We start from the raw sequence: 20,813 nt of genomic DNA, 5'->3' as shown, positions 1-20,813 counted from the left end.
GTCTTGCTATGGGGAGCTCTGATGAAGCCTGGTGAGGGCATTCCTGCGGAGGGATCTCAACTCCCAAACGTCTTCCTGCATGTGCTCCTGTTCCTTTTTCTCCTCCCCCTCCCCGCCCCCTACCTTGCTCCTCGCTGCTGTCCCCAAACCAGGCAGTGGGTTCCTCCTCTGGGAGCTGGGGTTCTCCGCCACCTCCTCCACCCTCGAGGGCTTTGCGTTTCTTCGACATCTCTGCCCAGGGCTGGGGATTTGGGGGTTTTCTTTCCCCACCCCCTAGCCCTCCCCGCTCGGAGAAGAGAGTGAAGGTGGGGTTAGATGGAGGGGAGGAGGTTAGGTGCAGAGGAAAGGGGTGGGGAGAAAAGACCAGAGAGGGAGATGGAAGAGACTGCTGCTTCAGGAGGGGAAGGGACCTGGGATGGCAGGAAAGGCAGAGGGGCAGGACTCAGTGCAGAAACCCTACAATCGGGTCCATCAGTGTAACCCTACGTCTAGGAGACTGTTTGCGGCTGTTGCGCCTCTCTCTCTCTCTCTCTCTCTCTCCCTCTCTCCCCCTCTCCCTCTCCGTGTCTCTCTCTCTCTTTCTCTCTCTCTCTCTCTCTCTGTCTCTCTCTCCTTCCTCCTTCCTCCTTTTTCTTCAATTAAAAGGGTGAGCCGAGAGGGGAGGAGAGATCAAAGCAGAGAGGAGAGTCTCCTTGGGTGCCTCAGCGGATTTCTTCCCCATTTGGGGTCCGATGGGGTGGGGTGCTGTGAGGACTCCTGGCCCTGTCTCGCTATGAGGAGTGGTGTCTTCTGCTGGGCTGTGGTTGGGGAGCGGGGGGCAGTGTTCGCAGTGTTTGGTGAGGATGCGTTTTCAATGGGTTGCAAGGAAAATTGGGTGGGATGAAGAAAAAATGCTGCAGAATGCAATCCAGTGACGCTTCCAGGTGCTGGGGACTCCGGACCCCCGCCTCCCCTATGACATCATAGGAGCTTTTGCAAAAGAGACTGGGGGGGTGGGGAAGAGAAGAGAGTGGCGGCAAAGGCAGGATCAGAAGACTAGGGGGTCCTCTCCCCATTGCGAACTGGAGAAGGGCGGCCGGCTTGGGAGGAAGGAAGTTGCGGAGCACACACCACCCTCTCCAGGCCGCTCGGGAGGCACCTGCGGGTCTGGCGCGGCAGCCGCTGCGGTTTGCAGCTGGCGCGCAGCCCTCGCCGGGAACTTGGAGCTCGCAAACTCCTCGGGCCAAACGTGAGCCCCGAGGCTGTGAGTCCGCGCTGGGGCGGGCTGCAGTCGCTCTGCCCTGCTCTGCAAACCCTTGAGTCTTCCGGCTTTATAAACTCCCGTTTCTTCTGATTCCACGCCTCACCCTTTCCCCCAAGCTGTACGTCCACAAACACACCACACCACACGCGCACACACGTTTTCTTATTGCCAAAAAGGGTGGAAGGAAAGGACGGGAAGTTCTTTCTAAGTACACACACGCACACACACACACACACACACACACACACACACACACAAAGAATGGAATTGTTTGTCTGGATTATCAAGAGTTAAATAATAGGTAAAAGGAACTGAACTTACCCGCCAAAGTATGCTGACGCGCAAATCTGCTTTCCGCTTCATTTCGGGTTCATAAATTTAAAGAGTGAGCGAAAGAAAACGGAAAAAAAAAGCGGACAAGGCGCTGGGAGCACAGCGGGTCCAGGGTTCCACGGAGAACTGCGCAAAGCAAGTTGCCAAGAGAGCCCGCTGGCCAAGTTCGGGACCTGTCCACCACGCTCGCGCGCTCCGCTCCGAAGGCAGGTTCCAAAGGCTCCGGGCACTTTGGGGTGCGCGCAGATCTTCTCGAAAAAGGCGAGTGTGTGGGGTTCCTCCTTTCCTCCTTTCCATCTGGGGGTCTCAGGGAAAGCTGCACCCGGCGCCCTGGACGCCCATGAAGACCGGTCCATCTCCGCTCAAGCTCCCAGCAGCAGCAGCAACTTCGGACTCAGACCTCTCTCTCCAGAACATGTGTGTCTTGTGTGTGCGTGTCTGTGTGTGTGTGTGTGTGCGCGCGAGTGAGTGTATATGTGTGTGTGTCCGCGTGCACTTGACATTTGGGGGTGCATGTGCTCTCAGGAACGACTCTCCTGGCTGCCCAGAACTTAGAGAGTTTCCCTTTAAGCCTGAGATGCTGCTCGGACACCCCCCCGCGTCCAACAGGAGGCGATGACGTCTGTAGCCTCGTTGCCAGAACCGTCCCCAGGCTGCCGCTGCCGTTCATTGACAGGAGCGGGCGCTCGGACGTCAGCAGCCGGACCTTTGGCACGGCTGCTCCCGCGGAGACGGCTCCCACCCCCGCACCTGCCAGCTGCCCCCCCCCGGGTGGGGTGGTCACGAAATCAAAGCCACCGGGAGTAGGGGCAGGGGAGGGGCTGGGGCTGGGGGAGGGGGTGACTCAGATCTGCCCTCTTTGTCCTGGAGCACCAGAGTATATAAATAGTGCAGTCTCCAGCCACACTCGCACCCCCTCTTGCACGCCCCCGCAGACCCCCGCGCCCGCCCGACCCCCGCCCCTTGTCACTAAGCGTCCGGCTCACTCTGCCTGGAGGGAGGCTGGGGTGCGGGGAAGCAGGGAGTGGAAACAGACATTGGTTCTCTTTCCTCCTCCCATTCATTGATTCGGTTGGAGACCTAGGGCCGCCGCACCGGGAGTCGCAATGAATGGATGGATGCCCGCGCGCGGGGACCACCGGGTCAGCAGAGACGTCGCCGGCGCTAGGGGCGCTCCTTCCGCTTGGGGACAGGCGCCCTCGCCTTGGCGCGCTGGGGGGACCCCAAACGACCACCCTTGAGGGACCAAAGGCCTGCTCTCCCCAACACACACCAGGGGTCTTTTCTGTCCCTGCGAAGCTGGGACGCAAAACGTAGGGAACTGCGCTCAGTCCCCACACCAAGAAGAGTACAGATGGAGACCGGGACCAGGGCCTCAAGCAGCAAGGACGGTAGCAACAGAGCAGGGAGCGCCCGCCCACGTGGCCCACAGCGGGGCCTGAAGCCAAGCCCGTCACCTCCTCTGCGCACCACTGGCAGCCCAGGACCGCGCGCCCTCCCTTCCCGAGCACCCAGGGGCGCACTGCGCCTGGAAGGAGGGCGCGGCGGGAGGGTGCGTGCAGGGGACTGCTGAGCGAATTCCCACACGAAGCAGGTTCTCGGGGAATTCGTGGGCTTGCACTCGCCAGAAAGAGCTGCTGCAGGAGCGGCGGGATGGTGAGGCCAGTGCCAGACCCTGGGTGGGAGGAAATTAAAGGACTGAGTTCTGAGGCACACCAAGAACAGGGAGCAGCTTCATAAATGCACCCAAAAGCCTCCATGGGCAGACGGCACAGAGGTCGCTGAAGTGAACGTAAGGACCCGGGCTCTGGGCCAGGTGACAACAGACATGCCTGGGAGTGTGGTGACATCTGCGCAGAGCCCCTGGTGGTTCAGCCTGTCCTAGAAGGGCCGTAAGAAGATGCCAGTGTCTTGACTTTCTCCTCTGGTGCTCCTGGTGCTCATGCCCCAGAAAAGGCCACTGGGAGCTAGATCCCAAACCCTTGTGCCATGAGAGGGAAGCCCCACACAACTGCACTGGCACTCCCCCCAAATTGTCTCCTGGGTCCTTCCCATCACATACACATAACGTCGTGTCTCCACGGAAAAAAATAACTTTCTAACTCCACCTTCTCTCTCCATCTCCACCCAGGTTCTCTGTGCCCTTCACAGCAAACTGCAGCTACCCTGACTCTGGCTCTGCCATTTCTCCTCTCTCTGGGTCTTGAATCATTCCACAACACTTTCTTAAGAGTTCTGCTTCTGCTGTCCTGCAATATCTCACTTTTACCAAGGTCACCATTCAACCCCAAACTCTCTCTCCAAGGGCCCGTTCATAGATGTCTTGTATGACTTACCCACTGTAGTGGACAGAATCCCTCATTCCTGCCTCCTTAAGGCATGACCTTCACTTGGCTTTCCAGATGCTCCCGACGCTCTGCTGATTTGTGTCCTGCCTCTCCGGACATTCCCTCTGTCCCGTTTGCCGAAGGCCCGTCTCCCACTGTCTTCATGTTGCAGCGTCCCAAGGCTCATCCGGGGACCTTTTATTTTCCATCACTCCCTGCTCCCTTGGTGATCTCGCTCAGCCTCATGGGTTTAAATCTGAATACTAAGGACGCTTGCACTTATATATTTAGCCCAGACCCCTCCCCTTGGAGGGGACTCTGGATTTCTGTATCTGGTTACCAGCTCCACTGGGGTGTCTAGAAGGTGTCTGAAACCTAACATGGCGATCCATGGGCCCTTGGTTTTACCCCATCGCAAACCTGCTCTTCCCACAGTTTTTCCACCTTGGTGAATGGCGAGCCCACCCCCATCCTGTCTGGATTATAGCTGTTGCCACCTCCCTCAGCTCTCACTCTGCCTACACCTCCTTCACTCTATTCTCAGCCACATGGGCCTTCCTAGAGCCCACCAGGCACCCTCCCCACTCAGAGCCTTTGCAGATGCTGATCCTCTCCAGAAACTCCTCTGCCCGATGTCCTGAATATCTGCAGGGCAGAGTCTCTTCTTCTTTCACATTCTTTCCTCTTGCACCTCAAGAAGCCTCCAGAGTCCACCCCGCCACACACGGCTACACCGCCTCTCCCAGCACTGATTCCCACCCTTCTTTGCTTTACTTCTTCCACGCATTGCTGGTGGTTGACTTCTCTGCCTTGTTCAGTCTCCTTTCCCAGCACCCTGTCAGCTTCCTAATGGCAGGGAGCATTGCCTTTGCTTATAATTGCATAAAAACTATGTAACCTCATCAAACTTTCTTTCCTCTCACCACACATTCAGAAGTCACTAGATTCATCTCTTAGAACGTAGAGGAAAGTGAGCTTGGAGGCTGGCAAAGGCCATTTCTCTGCCATAGTGACCTCTCACATTAAATGTGTGTGTGTGTGTGTGTGTGTGTGTGTGTGTGTGTGTGTGTGTGTGTGTGTCTGCCCAAGACCACTGCCACATTTCTGGTGATTCCTGAGAAATGCAGTGACAATCTCTCTACCTTCCTCACTTTCTTCTTCTATCCCTTCTTTCCCTTCTACATTTTTTTTCTCTCCTTCTCCATTAGTCTTCTTTTCTTTCCTGCCTCAAGCCTGCCACGGGCACTTATGGGCCCACCCACCTAGCCCTTGGCCACAGGAGAGGTAAGGGGACCTTCGGGCTTACCTGTGTTCTCAAACTTCTGCTCCTTCCCTCCTCTCCTGCTTCAGTGGGTTCGCATCCCTTCTCATCAGCAAGTAAACATCCTTGTTTCTGGAGCTTTGAAGAACCCAAATTCGATGTCAAACATTTCAGTCATTTAATAACTGCTGAGTTCTAGGGCCCCAGAATGAAGTCCTGGGATTTCCCATTGAGGAGCAGAGGAGAGGGGCAGGCACACCATCAAGGTGTCGAGGTGCTGACAACAGCACTGATGAAGGCAGCCAGTGCAGGAGTCCCAGGAGCCCATGCCACCAGAGCGGTGGGAGAGAGGACCACAGGGGGAGCTGCACCCGAGCTGGGTTTGCCGGCCCTGGAGAAGCTCTACAGTGAAGGCAGGTGTACAAGGCCCAGCGGCAGGAGTGAGGGGCATGGTTGGAACACTGGGCATCAGGGTGGCTTGGCTGCCAGTGCCAGGCTGGAGGGAGGACAGACGATGAAGGGCCTTCAGTCCATGCTGAAGAGTTGAGCCTGTACCCTGAAGGGCCTCACAAAAGAGACAACATGCTGTCCTACAGGTTTGAGTTAGAAAGTTGATGAGTGGATCAGAAGGAGGTGAAACCAGAGGCAGGAGGAACAGCTAGAAGAGGCTGTTCTGGGGTAAGGAGCTAAAGGAGGAGAGTTCAGCCATGTGGGGAGGAATGTGGAGGCCCACACTTCCACAGTGCATGTGTAATTGCCCACCTTCTGCAGAAGAACCTGGAAATAAGTTAGACTTTGCTGAGGATTACAAGGTCATTGGTGTCAAGGAGGCAGACAGCCGCTTCATGCCAGCCCTCTTAGCTGGGCACCACTTCAGTGGCATGAGTGCAGTTTACAATCTGTCACCTGTACTGCACATCTGGAAACTCCATGCCATCAACTTAACCTGAGCAGATCAATGTCAAGGGAGCTTAGATGAAGACTCATGAGAGACTGATGTAGGAGCCAGAAGCCACCTTGTTACTTTACAGTGGGCAATTAGTCTTTGTGAACACTAGAATACTCTTTTCCTTTCCTCTGGTCACCTCTGCCCATATCAAAGATATAACTGATCAAATTACAGGGCAAATCTCATCTAAGCTATAGTAAGGGTGATAAATTTGTCACGTGAGCTAGGAAAGGCAATGCAGTTCTCTGAGATGCTTCCCCGATTTGCTCCATGCCAGGTGTCCACTTGGCCATCAGTGGCCTTGCTTCCTCACCCCTGTGTTACTGCTTCCACAATGACCCCCTACAACTTAAGGAGTTCTTTAAGAACAAAAATGCCCTGAGTAAGGCTTCAGCACTTCCGACATGTGGATGGGCTTAGCTTTAGTGTGAGAGCTGCTTCACATAGTCAGACCTTTTCATTGTCCCTTCTCTTGGAAGGGTGTTTTTAGGTTCTTCTCATTCTGAGCAAAAGACAGACCTTCAGATAAATGGAGTGTTAATTCTGTCCACTTCCAAGGAATAGTGCAGAAAAAATGAGCAAAACCAAAGTAGCTTACAGACTACTTTATAAGCACCCACACTAGACAAACTGATATTTCCCTCATGCTATGCTCTGAATGTGCCATCCCAAACCCATGTGTTTGAAACTTAAACCCCAGCACAACAGTGCTGGAAAGTGGGGCCTAGTGAGAAGTTTAGGTCCTGAGGCTCTGCCTTCATGAACAAATGAAGGGCACTATAAAAGGGCTTACAAAAGAGGGGTAATCCCTTCTGCCCCCTTCTGCCATGTGATGAGGAGCAAGAAAGCCCTCACCAGAGGCTGGCAACTTGATCTTGGACTTCCTAGCCTCCACAACCATGAGAAATACATTTCTGTGCTTTATAAATTACTCAGTCTGAGGTATTCTGTTATAACAGCACAAAACAGACCAAGACACCTCATTACACTGACCAGCTGAGCACAATAATTTCTATACATAAAAAAAATGTCTAACTTATGGGAAACTACTTTAAAATAAGTACAGGAAACACAGAGAGTCTGGAAGAAGCTCGCTTAAAGCTCTGAATGGGCTACATCTGAAAGTATTCAGAATTTAATCATTGATTTTTAGAGGTAAAAGGAACATCAAATTATCTAAAAAGGCTAATTCTCCAGCTCCCAAATACTCTGTTAATAACCAAGGAAAAGGAGGTCAAATAATATAACCTAGAAAATTTGTAATAGGTCTCGAAGTAGCTTTTTTGAGAAGAAGGACATTACAGCTGTGCATTATGTTTGGATTTTTAAACTAATCATGTAATTGCAGAAATACTATGTCATATCTGTTCTTATTCTTCTTCCGTAAGTGGCATAGCTTAGCTATTCTATATATGTTCATCTATCTAAATTCCATCATCTACATTTTTGTGCTTTTATTTGGAAATAATTCCAAATTTACAGAAAATTGCAAGAATAAGAATAATACCAAAAACAACCATGACGCCTGTCACCCAGGTTCCCCTCTTGTCAACATCCTATCCCACTCAATGTATCAGGTGAACCCTCACCCTCTGCTTTTTAAAGCAGCTAAAGGTGAGTTACACCTCTCTAGGCCCTTGCCGCCCAAACGCTTCAATGCGTACTTTCTTAAAGAGAATGTCTTATATAGACACAGTACTGATATCAACAGTGCTACATCATTACTGCAGTCCTTTTCTCTCACGTATCGCCCATATCCCAGTTTTGTCAATGGATGCAATAATGTCTTTTATGATGTTCTCTCCATCTTCCTGTACTGCATAGAATAAGGTCTAGGACTCAAGGATGGCATTTATCTGCCATATTCCTTATAGTCCTTTACTCTGGCATTCTGGCAAATTTCTGGAATTTTTCTCTTTCTTTTATGACATAGACATTTTTTTAGACTACAGACCCTCCTCTTTTTTTTTTTTTTTTTTTTTTGAGACAGGGTCTTGCCGTGTCACTCAGGCTGGAGTACAGTGATGCAACCTCAGCTCACTGCATCTTCAACCTGCAGGGCTCAAGGGACCCTCCCACCTCAGCCTGCCAAGTAGCCGAGACTATAGACATGCAGCACCATGCCCAGCTAATATACTTTTTTTAACTTTTTGGTAGATCTGGGGTTTTGCCATATTGCCCAGGCTGGTCTTGAACTCCTGAGCTCAAGCAATCCTCCCACCTCAGGCTCCCAAAGTGCTGGGGTTATACGCATGAGCCACCATGCCTATTTTTTATAAAACATTTCTCCTATTTTTAATAAAACATTTCTCAGCGTGTATTATGGTTCTGCCATCTCAGCTGGACTGCTACGAAGGTGAGGTGGTTTCAGAATTTCATACCTGGAAGCACTTATGTCCTATGGGTGGAGTGAATTCTGATTGAGGCATGGTCTGACTTTCCCACTGTATAATTACTCTTTTTGTTTAGGTACAACGAATAAGCAGCCTTCAGGCAGCTGAGAAGACAAGAGGAGCATCCTGTTCCTCAACTCAGTTCCCTGACTCAGCACCCACTCTGACTCCTGCTCGGTCCACTCTTGCCTTGGTGATGTTTGAGCTCAGTACCTCCTCCACATTAGCTCTCATGCGGCAAAAACCCTTCCTATGCCTCGATGACTAACGTATGTATCTATTTATTCATAGCACCAGTATCTTGAACTCATTAATTCCTATATTTAATGGCTCATAATTTATTCTTTTACATATTATTTTGATGCTCATGTTTGATCCATTAAAAGGGCCAATGAGAGTTCCCTCAAGCTGGCTCCTGTGTCCTCATGGCATGTCCCCATCACTTCTAAACACCTCCTTAATTGCTGGCATATTCAGATGCTTTGGGCTCATTGGTACCTACCTTGTTCCAGGCCCTGGCTTCAGCCATTGCTCAGAAGAATACTGGTTCTTTTAATGGAATTAGAGACCAAGATGCAGATACTAAGTGTGCTCATTACTGCTGGGTGTCTTTTCTTCCTGACCCTTGCAGGAGACAGATCTAAGCAATACGTGCATGCATGCACACACACACAAACACATACATGTGCACATATAATACATGTACTTATTTTAGAAATTAGGTCCCATTCGTTTGTCTGTGTCCCTTTCATCACATAAAATCCCTGGTTAACAAAAACATCAATGTATTTACTCACTTGCTCAATCCTATAGTGCATCTAAAATTGTTTCCTCATTGCTTGCCCGTGCCACCACAACAAAACACACTGTTAAATAAAGGTCAGGATGTGTTCGTGACCCCTCCCCCTAATTTCTCTCACCACTCAGCACAGAATCTGGAGGATCTATAGTCAAATTCTGTGTTCATCATTATTTGTACTTGTGCTTTCTAGTTGATTTCCCTTTTATTGCCCTTCATTGGAAACATGGCTGAGTTCATTTGTTTTAATTTCCTTGCAGTTTTAGGGTTTGTCTCTCTTTCCATTCTTACTGATTTAATTGTATTGTATGAATATTTTTTGAATATGCCTTCAAAAGCCAAAACTACACTTTAAGAAATACAGGCAGAAGAGTCCTTCCCTCTGTATTCCTTCCACATCATCTCCCTTTCACCCCCAGACTCTGCAGAAAGCAAATTTCGCTGTATTCAGGTTTATCTTAATTTTGTTTCCTGTTGTAAAGGTGAGCAGGTAAAAATTTATTTTCTTATTTTCTGTTTTTGCTTTATACAACTCAGTGTATCATATATGCTGTTTTGCAGTTTGCTGCTTTTCACCTAATAATATCTCATAGAAGTCACTCCATATTAGTTTATCAGTATCATCCTCATCCTTTTTCAACAATTGTGTAGAACTCCATAGTGTGTATGTACCACAGTTCTTTCAGCCAGTATCCTGTGCATGAACATTTAGCTAATTTCCAATATTCTACAATTAAAAATAACACTCTGTCCAATATGGTAGCCACTAGCCACATGTGGCAAAAAAATAAAAATAAAAATAAAAAAATAACACTGCAGCTAGTTACTTTGCACATTTATATTTAGGTAATTTCTAATAGTTCACAACTGCAAATGATGCTGCAATGAGTTACCTTGCGCAAGTAGATATTTATTCTATGAGAGGTGTAACCTCACGGTATAGACCTAGAAGTGGGTTTGCTGGAGCACAGGTAACTGCAAACAGTTTTATTAGATATCGTGAAATTCTTCTTCAAAGGGTTTATACCAGTTTCCAATTTACCAATCATTTTTTTTTACAAAGCAATAAATGCAACTTCCAAAGAGTGATAGATCTGTGTATTAATCCTTTCTGCTATTGCTGTATGAAACTACCCAAGACTAGATAAGAAAATAAGTTTAATTGACTCACAGTTCCAGGGGCCAAACAGGAAGCATGGCTGGGGAGGCCTCAAGAAACTTACAATCACAGCAGAAGATGAAGGGGAAGAAGCACCATCTTCATATGGTGGAGCAGGAGAGAGAGAGCAAAGGGGGAAGTGCTACATACTTTTACAAAGCCAGATCTTGTGAGAACTCAACTATCACCAGAACAGCAAGGGGGAAGTCTCCCCTGTGAGCCAATCACCTCCCACCAGGCGCCTCCTCCAACACTGAAGATTACAGTTCAACATGAGACTTGGGTGGGACCACAGAGCCAGACCATACCAATGTGCATTAATTTAAAAATATTTAATGCATTTTAAGGAAGTAGTTTGGTTCTCCCGGCTGGAATAGTTAGGACCTAAGGCCTACTTTACTCTCAGACAACTTGGGCTCTGGTGAACTTGACAGTATAGAATACAAAAGCGTGTTTGTATAACACTGGTCCACTAAGCTAAACATATAAATTTTCCATCTAGTATCCACCATATTATGTAATAAAATATATAGAAATAGGCTGGATGCAGGGCTCATGCCTGTAATCCCAACACTTTGGGAGGCCGAGGCAGGCAGATCACCTGAGGTCAGGAGTTCCAGAACAGCCTGGCCAACATGGCGAGACCATGTCTGTACTAAAAATACAAACATTAGCCAGGTGTGGTGGTGTGCTCCTGTGATTCCAGCTACTAGAGAGGCCAAGGCAGGAAAATCGCTTGAACCCAGGAGATGGGGATTGCAGTGAGTGGAGACTGCACCACTGTACTCCAGCCTGGGCAATAGAGCAAGACTTCATATCTATATATCTGTATCTATATCTCTATACATGAAATAACTTTATTAGAACCAGATGTGATTTCTGTTCTCAATTCTGACATGTTCTTGTTCTGTGAATCTGGGAAAGCCATTTAATGCTATTAAGACTCTGTTTCCTTGTCTGTAAAATGGGGAGAAAATAATAGTTTTCATAATTACATAATGAGTTTGCTTTAGGAATCAAGTGTGTGTGTCATTTATAGGCATAATCACAAAGTTCTATTTATCTGTCTGTCTATCTCTCTGTCATCTGTCCTTATCTCTATATGGCTAGAGTCCTTGAAACATCTCCCTTTGAAGATAGTGAGAAGACAAAAAAATTTAACTGAAGTTTAGGAAGCCTGGATTTTTGTTGTTGTTGTTCATTTTTATTCTAACTACTGTTAACTCACTGTTTAATTCTAGAAACGTTATTTCACCTTTCTGTATCTTATCTTCTACATCTATAAAATGAAAGGGCTAAACTCATTGATCTGTAAGATTGTTTCTGCTTCTAAAACATTTTGATTCTTCATGTAACCTCTGTTAGGTTGGTGGTGAATGCACTAAGAGAGTGGAAAAGAATTTCACTCCCCCTCTTTGAAGATCCACAATAAGAAATAAATTATTTCAAAATGGAACTTTGAAAAAAGCTCCCTAAAGTCATTCTGAAGATCATGTTTTCCACCTAGGAGGTGTGAGACCAGCCACCTTTGATTCAGTGGAAAGTATTTAGATTTTTTTTTCTTTTCTTTTCTTTTTTTTTTTTTTCTTTCTTTGGCCTTTCCAGAAGATCTCGAATTTTTGAGTGTAATTTTTGAGTTCAAAAATCTCGAGATTTCAAACTTTGAGTGTAGTTGGCTAACAAACAAAACCTGAAAAGGAAGAAAGGAAGGGAGTGAGGAAAGAAGGGAGGGAGGTGAGAAGGTAGAAAGGAAGAAGAAAGATAACAGAAAGAGAAAGAAACAAGGAAAGCAAAGAAAGAAAGAGAGAGAAAGAAAGAGGGAAGGAAAGAAAGAGAGAAAGAAAGAGGGAGGGAAGGAGGGAGGGAGGGAGGAAGCAGGGAGGGGGAGGGAGGGAGGGAGAGAGGAGGAGGACAGAGGAGGGTAGAAAAGGATATTTTGTGCATCTACTCCCAACATATTCTGTGTCTAACTCAGTGACCAGAAGTAAAAAGGAATCCTGCCCCTGGTAGGAGAAAAAAGAACGCAGATGAAATGGGAGGGAATGTGTGAACATGGCTGGTGTGTACTTTATAAAGTTTTCCTTCCTCGAGGACTTTGAAGCTGTGATTCTAAAAGGGCTTCGTCATCTGGAAGAGGATGGGCCTGGCCGTGCTGCCCAAGTCTGCTGAGCCCATCGTGCTGTTCCCTGGGTGAGTTAGTGCCCGGCGTCCTGCTTTAAGACCCCAGCTGTGTTTTACTCATAGCCCTGGGCTGCAGGACCCACACAATCTCCAACCCCAGCCAGGCCCTGAGTTTTTATTGTGCTTCCCCCTTTCCCCACCTGGAAGCCACCAAGGTGGAGTCCGCCTTTGTCTTCCCCCGTCTCCAGTCCTTGGCAGATGCTGCCTCACTGTCCTCAGCCAGCATCGCTGGATCCCTCTCTCTCTCCATTCCCAGTGGCTGGCATTAAGCCCTTATCATTTTCAACTGAGGCCCACGGAGGCCACCTGACACGTCCCCTTCCGCAGTTCTCCCTTTGTCCCAGCCTTCATTATAACTGCAGGAAATGGAAATACGATCAGCAACTCCCTTCAAGACAGAGCTGTGGCCCAGGTGAGCCCGGGGAGCCCATCGGGGCTGGCGCCTACCCGCTCCTCCAGCTCTGGCCAGGGGCTCCTATTTCTCCGGCCACACAAACACCTGGAGCTCCCAGCATGCCAGCTCCTCACGCTTCTCTCCTTTACGGATGCAGGGTCCTCTGCCCGTACATCCTGCCTGGGCTCCTTTCCCAGGCGAAGGTCCGCCGGGCCGGCTGTGCTCCCTCTGCAGTGCTCCCTCTGCAGTGCTCCACTCCACCTCCTCCTGAAAACGCTCACCCTCTGTCCTCCACCTTGGGAGGAAGCTGGATAGCTCCTCAGAAATAATCAGAATAACCCATGTCAGGGCACGATTTATCCCACTGTTTTATGGCAGTCAGGGTGTGTGTGTGTGCCTGTGTGTGGTAAGAGGTGTGATGTGGAACAGAAACCCCAACTTCTTGTTCTCAAGGAACAATAAGCTCTGAAAGGAGATGGTTGCTGCCGCCAGTCAGAGCCCAGCAACGCCAGAGCCAGCCCTCTTCCTCCCACCGTCCCCTTCATAGGCAAGATTCCCTGTGGAGATCCAGGCGCCATTTTGTGTCCAAGGCATGAAGATGAGGGAGGAGAGGCCAACATTAACTGCCATGGGTTCCTTTCCTCAGGAGAAATCAAACCTTTTCCACAAACCTGCAGCACACGGCTCACATCTCATTGGCCCGGACTGTGTCATAGACAACCCTTGCCCAGAAGAGCAGCAGGCAGCATGACTGTCACCTGGGCCAAGCACACAGGAGAGCAGAAGGCAGCATGACTGTCACCTGGGCCAAGCACACAGGAGAGCAGAAGGCAGCATGACTGTCACCTGGGCCAAGCACGCAGGAGAGCAGCAGGCAGCATGACTGTCACCTGGGCCAAGCACGCAGCTCCCCAGCAGAACCAGGGATCTGTAAGGAAGGACAAGGGAGAGCAGAACTTGGAAACGCGATCACTCATCTTTCTCTCTGAACCTGCAGCACGTCCACGTCCCTCCCTGTCCTCAGCCTCCAGCATTCCTCAGGCGCCCAGCTCCCAACAGACATAGAATCAAAATCGGGCGGATTGAAGTCAACGCGGCTTCTGGTTTATCATTTAAGTTTTCATCTGTCTTAGCATGAAATGATTTTCTGACGGTTTCCAGGCAGGAGTTAAATACGTTGTGTTTGTCATGCTGAACATGTTTTGATTTGGTCTAACGTATTTTGTTCAACTACTTCCATTTTCTTGTGAGATTTCACTCTTGCTACCCATTAGTGACTACAGATTTGGGCCAATTTGTCAAAAAAAAAAAGAGCTATCATGTATGGAAACATCTTGACTTTAGAAGAGTAACTGATATGCAGTAACAGAGACAGCACTGATCAGTTAGAGAACAAACATCTTTGAGGAACAGACAAAAGAGTTGTCAAAAAAAAAAAAAGGTAAAAGAATTGCTAGACCCAGCTAAATGCCAACTTAAAAAAAGTCTCTTATAAATTACAAAATGCAGAATTTTGCTCAAAGTTACATTGGACAACCTGTGTTCAACTACATACCCTTTGGGAATAAATTAGTTTTATACATGTAGGCAGCACACACTTGTAAGCTGTACTGAAAGTCGGAGCTGTTTGAGAACGTGCTTCGCTGCTGTTTCTCATTGAGTGTTCGTCTTCCAGCTCCTCCTCCCCGGTGCTACCTGTGACAATGCAACACAAGGGTTTTCTTACGTGAAAAATAAATAATGTGGCACTGAAAGTTGCGAAGCTGCTTCTCTCAGACTTGAGACATTTCTCAACACACTAAAGGCTTCATTTAAATATTAGGGATTTTCTTGCAAATCTGGAATTTTCCACAGGGAAATGCTAAGATTTTGACAATTGTACAAATAAAAGAACACACTGCAGCGGCATGTAACCCACTTATAATTTGATCTTTGATCCAAAAATTTTTTCAATGACTTCTTTTGGTAACCATGGCAATAGTAAAATAAAACATAAACGTATACAATGAGTGTTGTGAGAGATTTATGGTGGTGTACATGTGCATGTGTTCAGCTTGAACAAAGATCAAAGATGGAAAATCTTATATAACCATGTACCTGAGGAAATTCTACACAAATCGAGGAAGGATTGCAATAAACATCTTTAATTGATTTCAATGTCGCTAAGTCTGTCATTTTTTTTAAAAAAATTGCTTGCATCTAATAACTGTCTTTTATATCTTGAGATCCAATTATCTTAAATACATTCTGAAAATAGCTAATAAAATATATCAACAGCAAGTAATTGTAAAAGGAAAAGAAAAAATTAGCAGTGTTCATAGATGACAGAAAATGGGAAACATGCTGTATATGGGTTAAAAAATAAAGAAGCAGAAAGAAACTCGGAGGTGTGACCAGCTACTGCAGCAGCTCCCAGGACCAGTCCTCAGCTTTGCAGTGGCCATCGCTGGAATAAAGAGCAGGAATCTGAATTCAGACCCACAAGTGTGTGCGCTCCTGTTGCCTGGTGCAGCGAGCCTAAGGGCCTAGGATCCCCTCCTCTCATTGTTGAGTTCTAGAAAGAGCATTTCCTGAGCATGGCCCATGTGCTGGGTATGGAGCACAGGCTGCAAGCAAGCAGCACAGCCAGTGTCCACCAGAGACTGTGGGGCTGAGGGCTGGGAAGACAGGGGCAGAGCGAGGGGAGTAATATATAAGTCAATACATAACTACAAGTCATAATATGTGCTGGGAAGGAAAATTGCACCACGCAACCATACATCACAGTAAAGCTATGTGTTTGGGGTTGAGATGGAAAACAGTAAGAGAAGATTTCTTAGAAGTGACATGTCTGGTAGAGCCTCAAAACAGTATGAGCCGCAGCCAGAAGAGAGGGGAGGGGAAGGAGGACGTAGGTGGAAGGAACAGCATGTGAGGTTGCTCCGGACAGAAAGAGCCTTCTGGAGACTGAGGGAAAACAGTGAGGTGAACAAAGCGGGAAGGGAAGGAAAGAACCAGGTAACATGGGCCTTGGGATTGACACTCAGACTTGGATTTATCCTAAGGCAGTGGGTGGTCATCAAAGAGTTTTAAACAAGAAGGGGACGATTTTCTCTCTCTTCTGCAAAGGGACAGCAGTTTCCCTTCTCCCCAGCCATGCAATCCATCCCACATTACCTGTGCAAGTTTTTAGAAGGGTAGTAAGCTGAGAATGCATGGCCGTCTCCCGGCCCTGCACCTTTGGTGGGGAGACCCCATAAGTGCAGAGGCAGGAGTCAGAAGCCTCAGCCTATTTCCATAGAAATAATGAAGAAGAAAATAACTAGAGATATAACCATACTAGTTATTCATAGGTAATCTTAGTTATTCACAGGTGATCATAGTTCTTTCACTAATGTCTTTCAGGTCACGAAGCGTGAACCTGGGGTGACATTGTGAATAGAATGACCATAAGGCAAGATGCTCTAAGCCCTCTGTCAGGCCAGTGTAAGGGCTGCTGGAGGGCATCTTGGCTGTGTGCCAGTGCCAGGGCTGGGGAAGCGCCCGCTGTTTAGCCAGCTAGGGAAGGAGGAGTCCAAGATGGCTGAGACATCTCCTTCCTCCAGGGAGTTAGGAGAAAACTTCGCTCCTCCAAGCTCTTGCGATAGGCCTGACGCCTGTCAGGGAGGCCCGCAGACATCCGGGGGCTTAACTGTCTCTATATGATGCTGTGCTTCAGTGGTCACGTCCCACGCCCCATGGCCACTCTAGTGTTCCACTTCTGCACCTGGTTCCTCTTTTTCTTAGAAGAGATCAGTAATAGTAACTTAAATTTTCAGGTCTTTGTTCTTTCTTGACAAGTACGGAAAAGTGCTGACGCATTATGCTCCTTGCCTCATCTCAGCTGCTAGAAAGCCTTGGGCCCCTACCTATATGACACGTGATATACTTGACCCTATCACTGACCACCAGTGCCATGCCCTGCCTACCCCGCCCGCAGCTTTGTACTCAATCAAAGTAGAGTGTGGGGACACTGGGGGCCACTGCCGGACTCTGCGTTTTGGTCGGCAGTGAACCCCTGGGCCCAAACTCTCTTTTCTCTGTCTCTGGGTCTTGTGTCTTTTATTTCTACAGCTTCTCATCTCCACACCAGCAGAGAGGGGTTCACAGTACCCTGTAGGGCTGGACCCTGCATGCACCAAAATCTAGAAAATGAGAAAATACATTTTTAAAAACTGTTGAATTATGGCCGCACTCAAAGGAGGAGCCTGAGGACTCTAGAGAGGCGAAGCCAGTGGAAATGAGACAGGATCACTGGATGGGGGATGACAGGGGAGCAGGAGCCGGTGAAGGGAGGCCACTAGGGAAGCTGCTGGTGTGGTGGAGGTCGTTCACAAAGCCCACCCTCCCCTCTGCCCAATCAGAGCCCAAGACGGCCACGTACTTCCCAGGCTCCCCTGCAGTTAGATGTGGCCAGCACGGGTTACTTTTTCTTGAGCAATGGGAGTGGAGTCTCTGTGCCCCTGCCCAAGCCCAGTCTTCTGTGGTGCCCTCCTCCCTCTCCTTATAGCCTGGTAAGCCAGGACAATGCAGCTCCCAGGACCCAGGACTGTACAGGAAAAAAGTCCATGTCTTTGTCATTGAGCCACTGTATTGTGGGGTTGCTCGTTACAGCAGCACAGCCTTTCTTACTGACTAATGAGAGCAGAGGAGCCACCAGGCCTCCATTCTCCTCACCCTCAGCGGTGCGTTCAAGGCGGGAACCTGGAACAACCACTGTGTCGAGGCTCAGGTGCACTCAGGGCAGTGCTCCTGGTACTGAGTGATGCTGGATGGAGAGCCCAGCTGCGGAGACCCCTGGCGGGGTAGGACATCTCATTCACCTGGAGCTGACTATGTAATTTGCAGGGCCCGGTGCAAAATGAAAATGCAGGACCCCTTTTTTAAAAGTTATTAAGAATTTCAAGAAGGTGACAGCCAAGTAATAAGCAAGCCCAAGGCCCAGCTGAGTAAAAGGTCCTAAGAGAGCACGGGCCAAGGCCCAGGAAGCCAGCCTGTCCTGCCCCCACTATCTGAAACAATGAGCTCCTGCCCCTGCAGCTGCTCTGCCCATCCCCCAGCAGGCTGCACCCAGGAGCCTGTGAATGTCCCTCGGGGCCTCAGCTGTAAAGAGGAGCCCTGCATCAAAGTTCCAGTTCATTGGAGGAGTATCGCCAGTGTGGCAAGAGGGACCAAAACCCAGCAAAACTCACTTAGGGGAAAAGGGAGATAGCACAGCAAACACCCCAGGATTCGAGGGTAGAATCAAAGCCACTGAAAACAAGAAGCAAAAGTCACTGCAAGAGAGCCTTAGTTAATTTCTACTCTGAATATTTGTGAGCAAGCTGGCTTAAATGACTCTGAGCTCCCGTAAGCAATATTCCTTAATATAAAATCATAAACTAGAACAGGTTCCTTAGTGTGGAGGGCAGAAAGATGGCCCAGGATGTCCATGACCTAGCCCCCACAGCCTGTGACTATGTCATCTGACACAGCAAAGGAGATCTTGCAGATGTCAAGGGAATGGATGTTGAGATGGAGATGCCAACCTAAAGTATCCAGGCAAGCCTGCCCAATTTAAACACAGGACTCCTGAAAAGAGGCGTTTCTTCCTCAGCAGTTCAGACGGAGAGGGAACAAGATTGACTCTGACGATGGAGGGAGGGACTCAGAGGGGGGACTGCAGGCAGGGGCCAGGCGAGGGATTCTCCAAGAGCCTCCAGGGTAACACAGCCCCAGCCAGTCCACACCCACATTTCTGTTTAGACTTCTGAGCTGCAGAACGTTAAGATCATTTGTAGTCATTTGTTACAGCAGCAATAGAAAACTAATACACTTAGGTTAGCAGTAACCAAAAACACTGAAAGTACTTTTCTTCACAAAATCCATTCCATGTTCATGGGTGCACATGGTGAGGCACTATGAAGGGAAGAGCCAAATGATGTAAGAATGTAGCCTGCTCCCCCAAATCTCACATAAACACAACGATCTTTTTAAAAGGCATGAATGAGCAGGAAGGCCCTGGGCGGTTTTTGTATCTTATTTCACTTTATTTTTAAGGAGGCAGAGTCCATTTCAAGCTGGGGGTGCCTGAGGGTGCTAACACCATGCCTGGGGGTCCTGGTCTCAGAAGACAATTTGAAGAGGAAACCTGGGTGAAGTGTCAGTGCTAGCAGACATTCGCGTTTGTTTGTCTTGTTGTGGTTGTATATACATGTGTGTATCTGTGTGCATACATATACGTGTATACATTTTCCGTTTTTGCCATCCTCAAGGATACAATTCCATGGCATTGATTACATTCGGGATGTTGTGACATCAGCACCGCAATCTAGTTCCAACATTTTTCATCATCCCCAACAGAACAGTATCATACCTATTGAGCAATAACCCCCGACACCCTTCCCCCAGCTCTGTGCAACCACCACTCCACTTCCTGTCCCTATGCATTTGTCCACTCCAGGGACATCGTCTAAGCGGAATCCTGCAGGGTTTGTCCTTCTGTGACTGGCTCGTTTCACGGAGCACAATGTTCTTGTCCATGTGGCAGCACGGGTCAATGTTCCCCTCCCAATGGCTAATATTCCATTGCAGGGATGCACCACTTTTTGTGTATTCATTCATTGGCTGAGGGACAACCGGCCCGGCCCTCCTCTCGCCATGGTGAATACTGGCTGTGGCTGTTGTGAATCCTGGTGCACAAGCATCAGACATTCCTGCTTTTAGTTCCAGGGACTTGGGGTGCCTTCTGCTGGAGGGGGGTTGAAAAGTCCATGTCCCTCGGACATTGTGAATGGCACATCCGCCTCCCCAAGTGAATGTAGGAGTAGACACGCAAAAATTTAAGGCTGGAGGGCTGAATCAGGCCTATCTACATAATTACTTTTCTAGCGTACTTCGAGTAAACCTGGCGGGTCATTCTGTTCTCAGAGCGTGAGAACACCACGGGTCTGGACCCCAGACATTCTGTGCAGTCCTTGGCTAGCTCTGCTTGGATACCAGAAGCAGCGTTTGTACGTGGGCCCAGCAGTGGCATCTGTCCCCACAAGGTCTTCGGGGCTGGCCCTGGACCCACGTCCTCCACTGCCCGGGAGCAGTGGCCGCAGCTCCGGACTCAGGCCCGGCTCTGTCCACGGGGAAACACGCGTGGGAGCGGGCACGGGGCCCTGGATCACACGTGCACACTCCGAGCACAGCGCATTACTCTTTTTTCCTGTCCTGATGACTTTTTAAATAGAAAAATAACCCTGACTCCAGCGTCTTCTCAGTCCGTGAAGAATGGATCCTAGCTGGACAGGGGGCTGCGGGCCGTGTCTGCCGGCAGCGTGTGACTGTCTGGAGGCTCCCGTGACCGCACCTCCCCGGGGTCTCTGCGTGGAGACAGGAACACAGGCCCCCAGGCTCCCAGCCCCACCCCCTTCCTCGGAGGGAGGGGAGGGAGGGGACGGAGGGAGGGGAGGGCTGTGACCCCCTCCCTGGGGGCCTGTGAACTGTCCCCACCCCCCCGCCCTGGTCTCTCCCTCTTCCACTCTCCCCTCAGAGGACTAGTGGGCCTGCAGGGGCAGGGGGGTCGCAGGCACCCAGGCTGGCACCCGTCACTACAGAGGGGTGCAGGGTTGCAGTAGCCGGGGCTGGGGTGCCTCGGGGACTCAAGGAGGCCTGCGGGGGGCCGGGGCGCGGGGGCGTCAGTGAGGACAGTGAGGACAGTGAGGGCGGTGGTGCGTGGGGGTTCGGGGATGGTGGCAGCGGGGACGGGAGCTGCAGAGGCGCGGGGGCG

At 49.2% G+C, this 20,813-nt stretch overlaps 1 protein-coding gene and 1 pseudogene across 2 annotated transcripts in view; one reads left to right on the top strand and one right to left on the bottom strand.

Annotated features, from left to right (window-relative positions):
• The window catches only part of PDE10A (phosphodiesterase 10A), a 685,830-nt gene extending 683,654 nt beyond the window's left edge, over window positions 1–2,176 (bottom strand). The window contains exon 1 of one of the 2 annotated variants that reach the window (XM_032253236.1): window positions 1,565–2,176. Coding sequence is in view for 1 of the 2 variants with exons in the window: in XM_032253234.1 (XP_032109125.1) it covers window positions 124–229 (106 nt within the window). In the remaining variant the exon portion in view is untranslated. Of the gene's footprint in view, window positions 1–123; window positions 1,483–1,564 lie in introns of those variants that run through there. The other variant, XM_032253234.1, reaches the window with a different exon arrangement.
• A 15-nt stretch (window positions 2,177–2,191) lies between these two features.
• LOC116533469 lies at window positions 2,192–3,075 on the top strand (annotated as a pseudogene).
• The last annotated feature ends 17,738 nt before the right edge of the window (window positions 3,076–20,813 follow it).

Source organism: Sapajus apella, unplaced genomic scaffold (assembly GCF_009761245.1).
Source record: "Sapajus apella isolate SASKATOON/1434 unplaced genomic scaffold, GSC_monkey_1.0 scaffold82, whole genome shotgun sequence".
In the NCBI taxonomy this organism is placed as follows: domain Eukaryota; kingdom Metazoa; phylum Chordata; class Mammalia; order Primates; family Cebidae; genus Sapajus; species Sapajus apella.
This window is presented reverse-complemented; position numbering and strand designations above follow the sequence as displayed.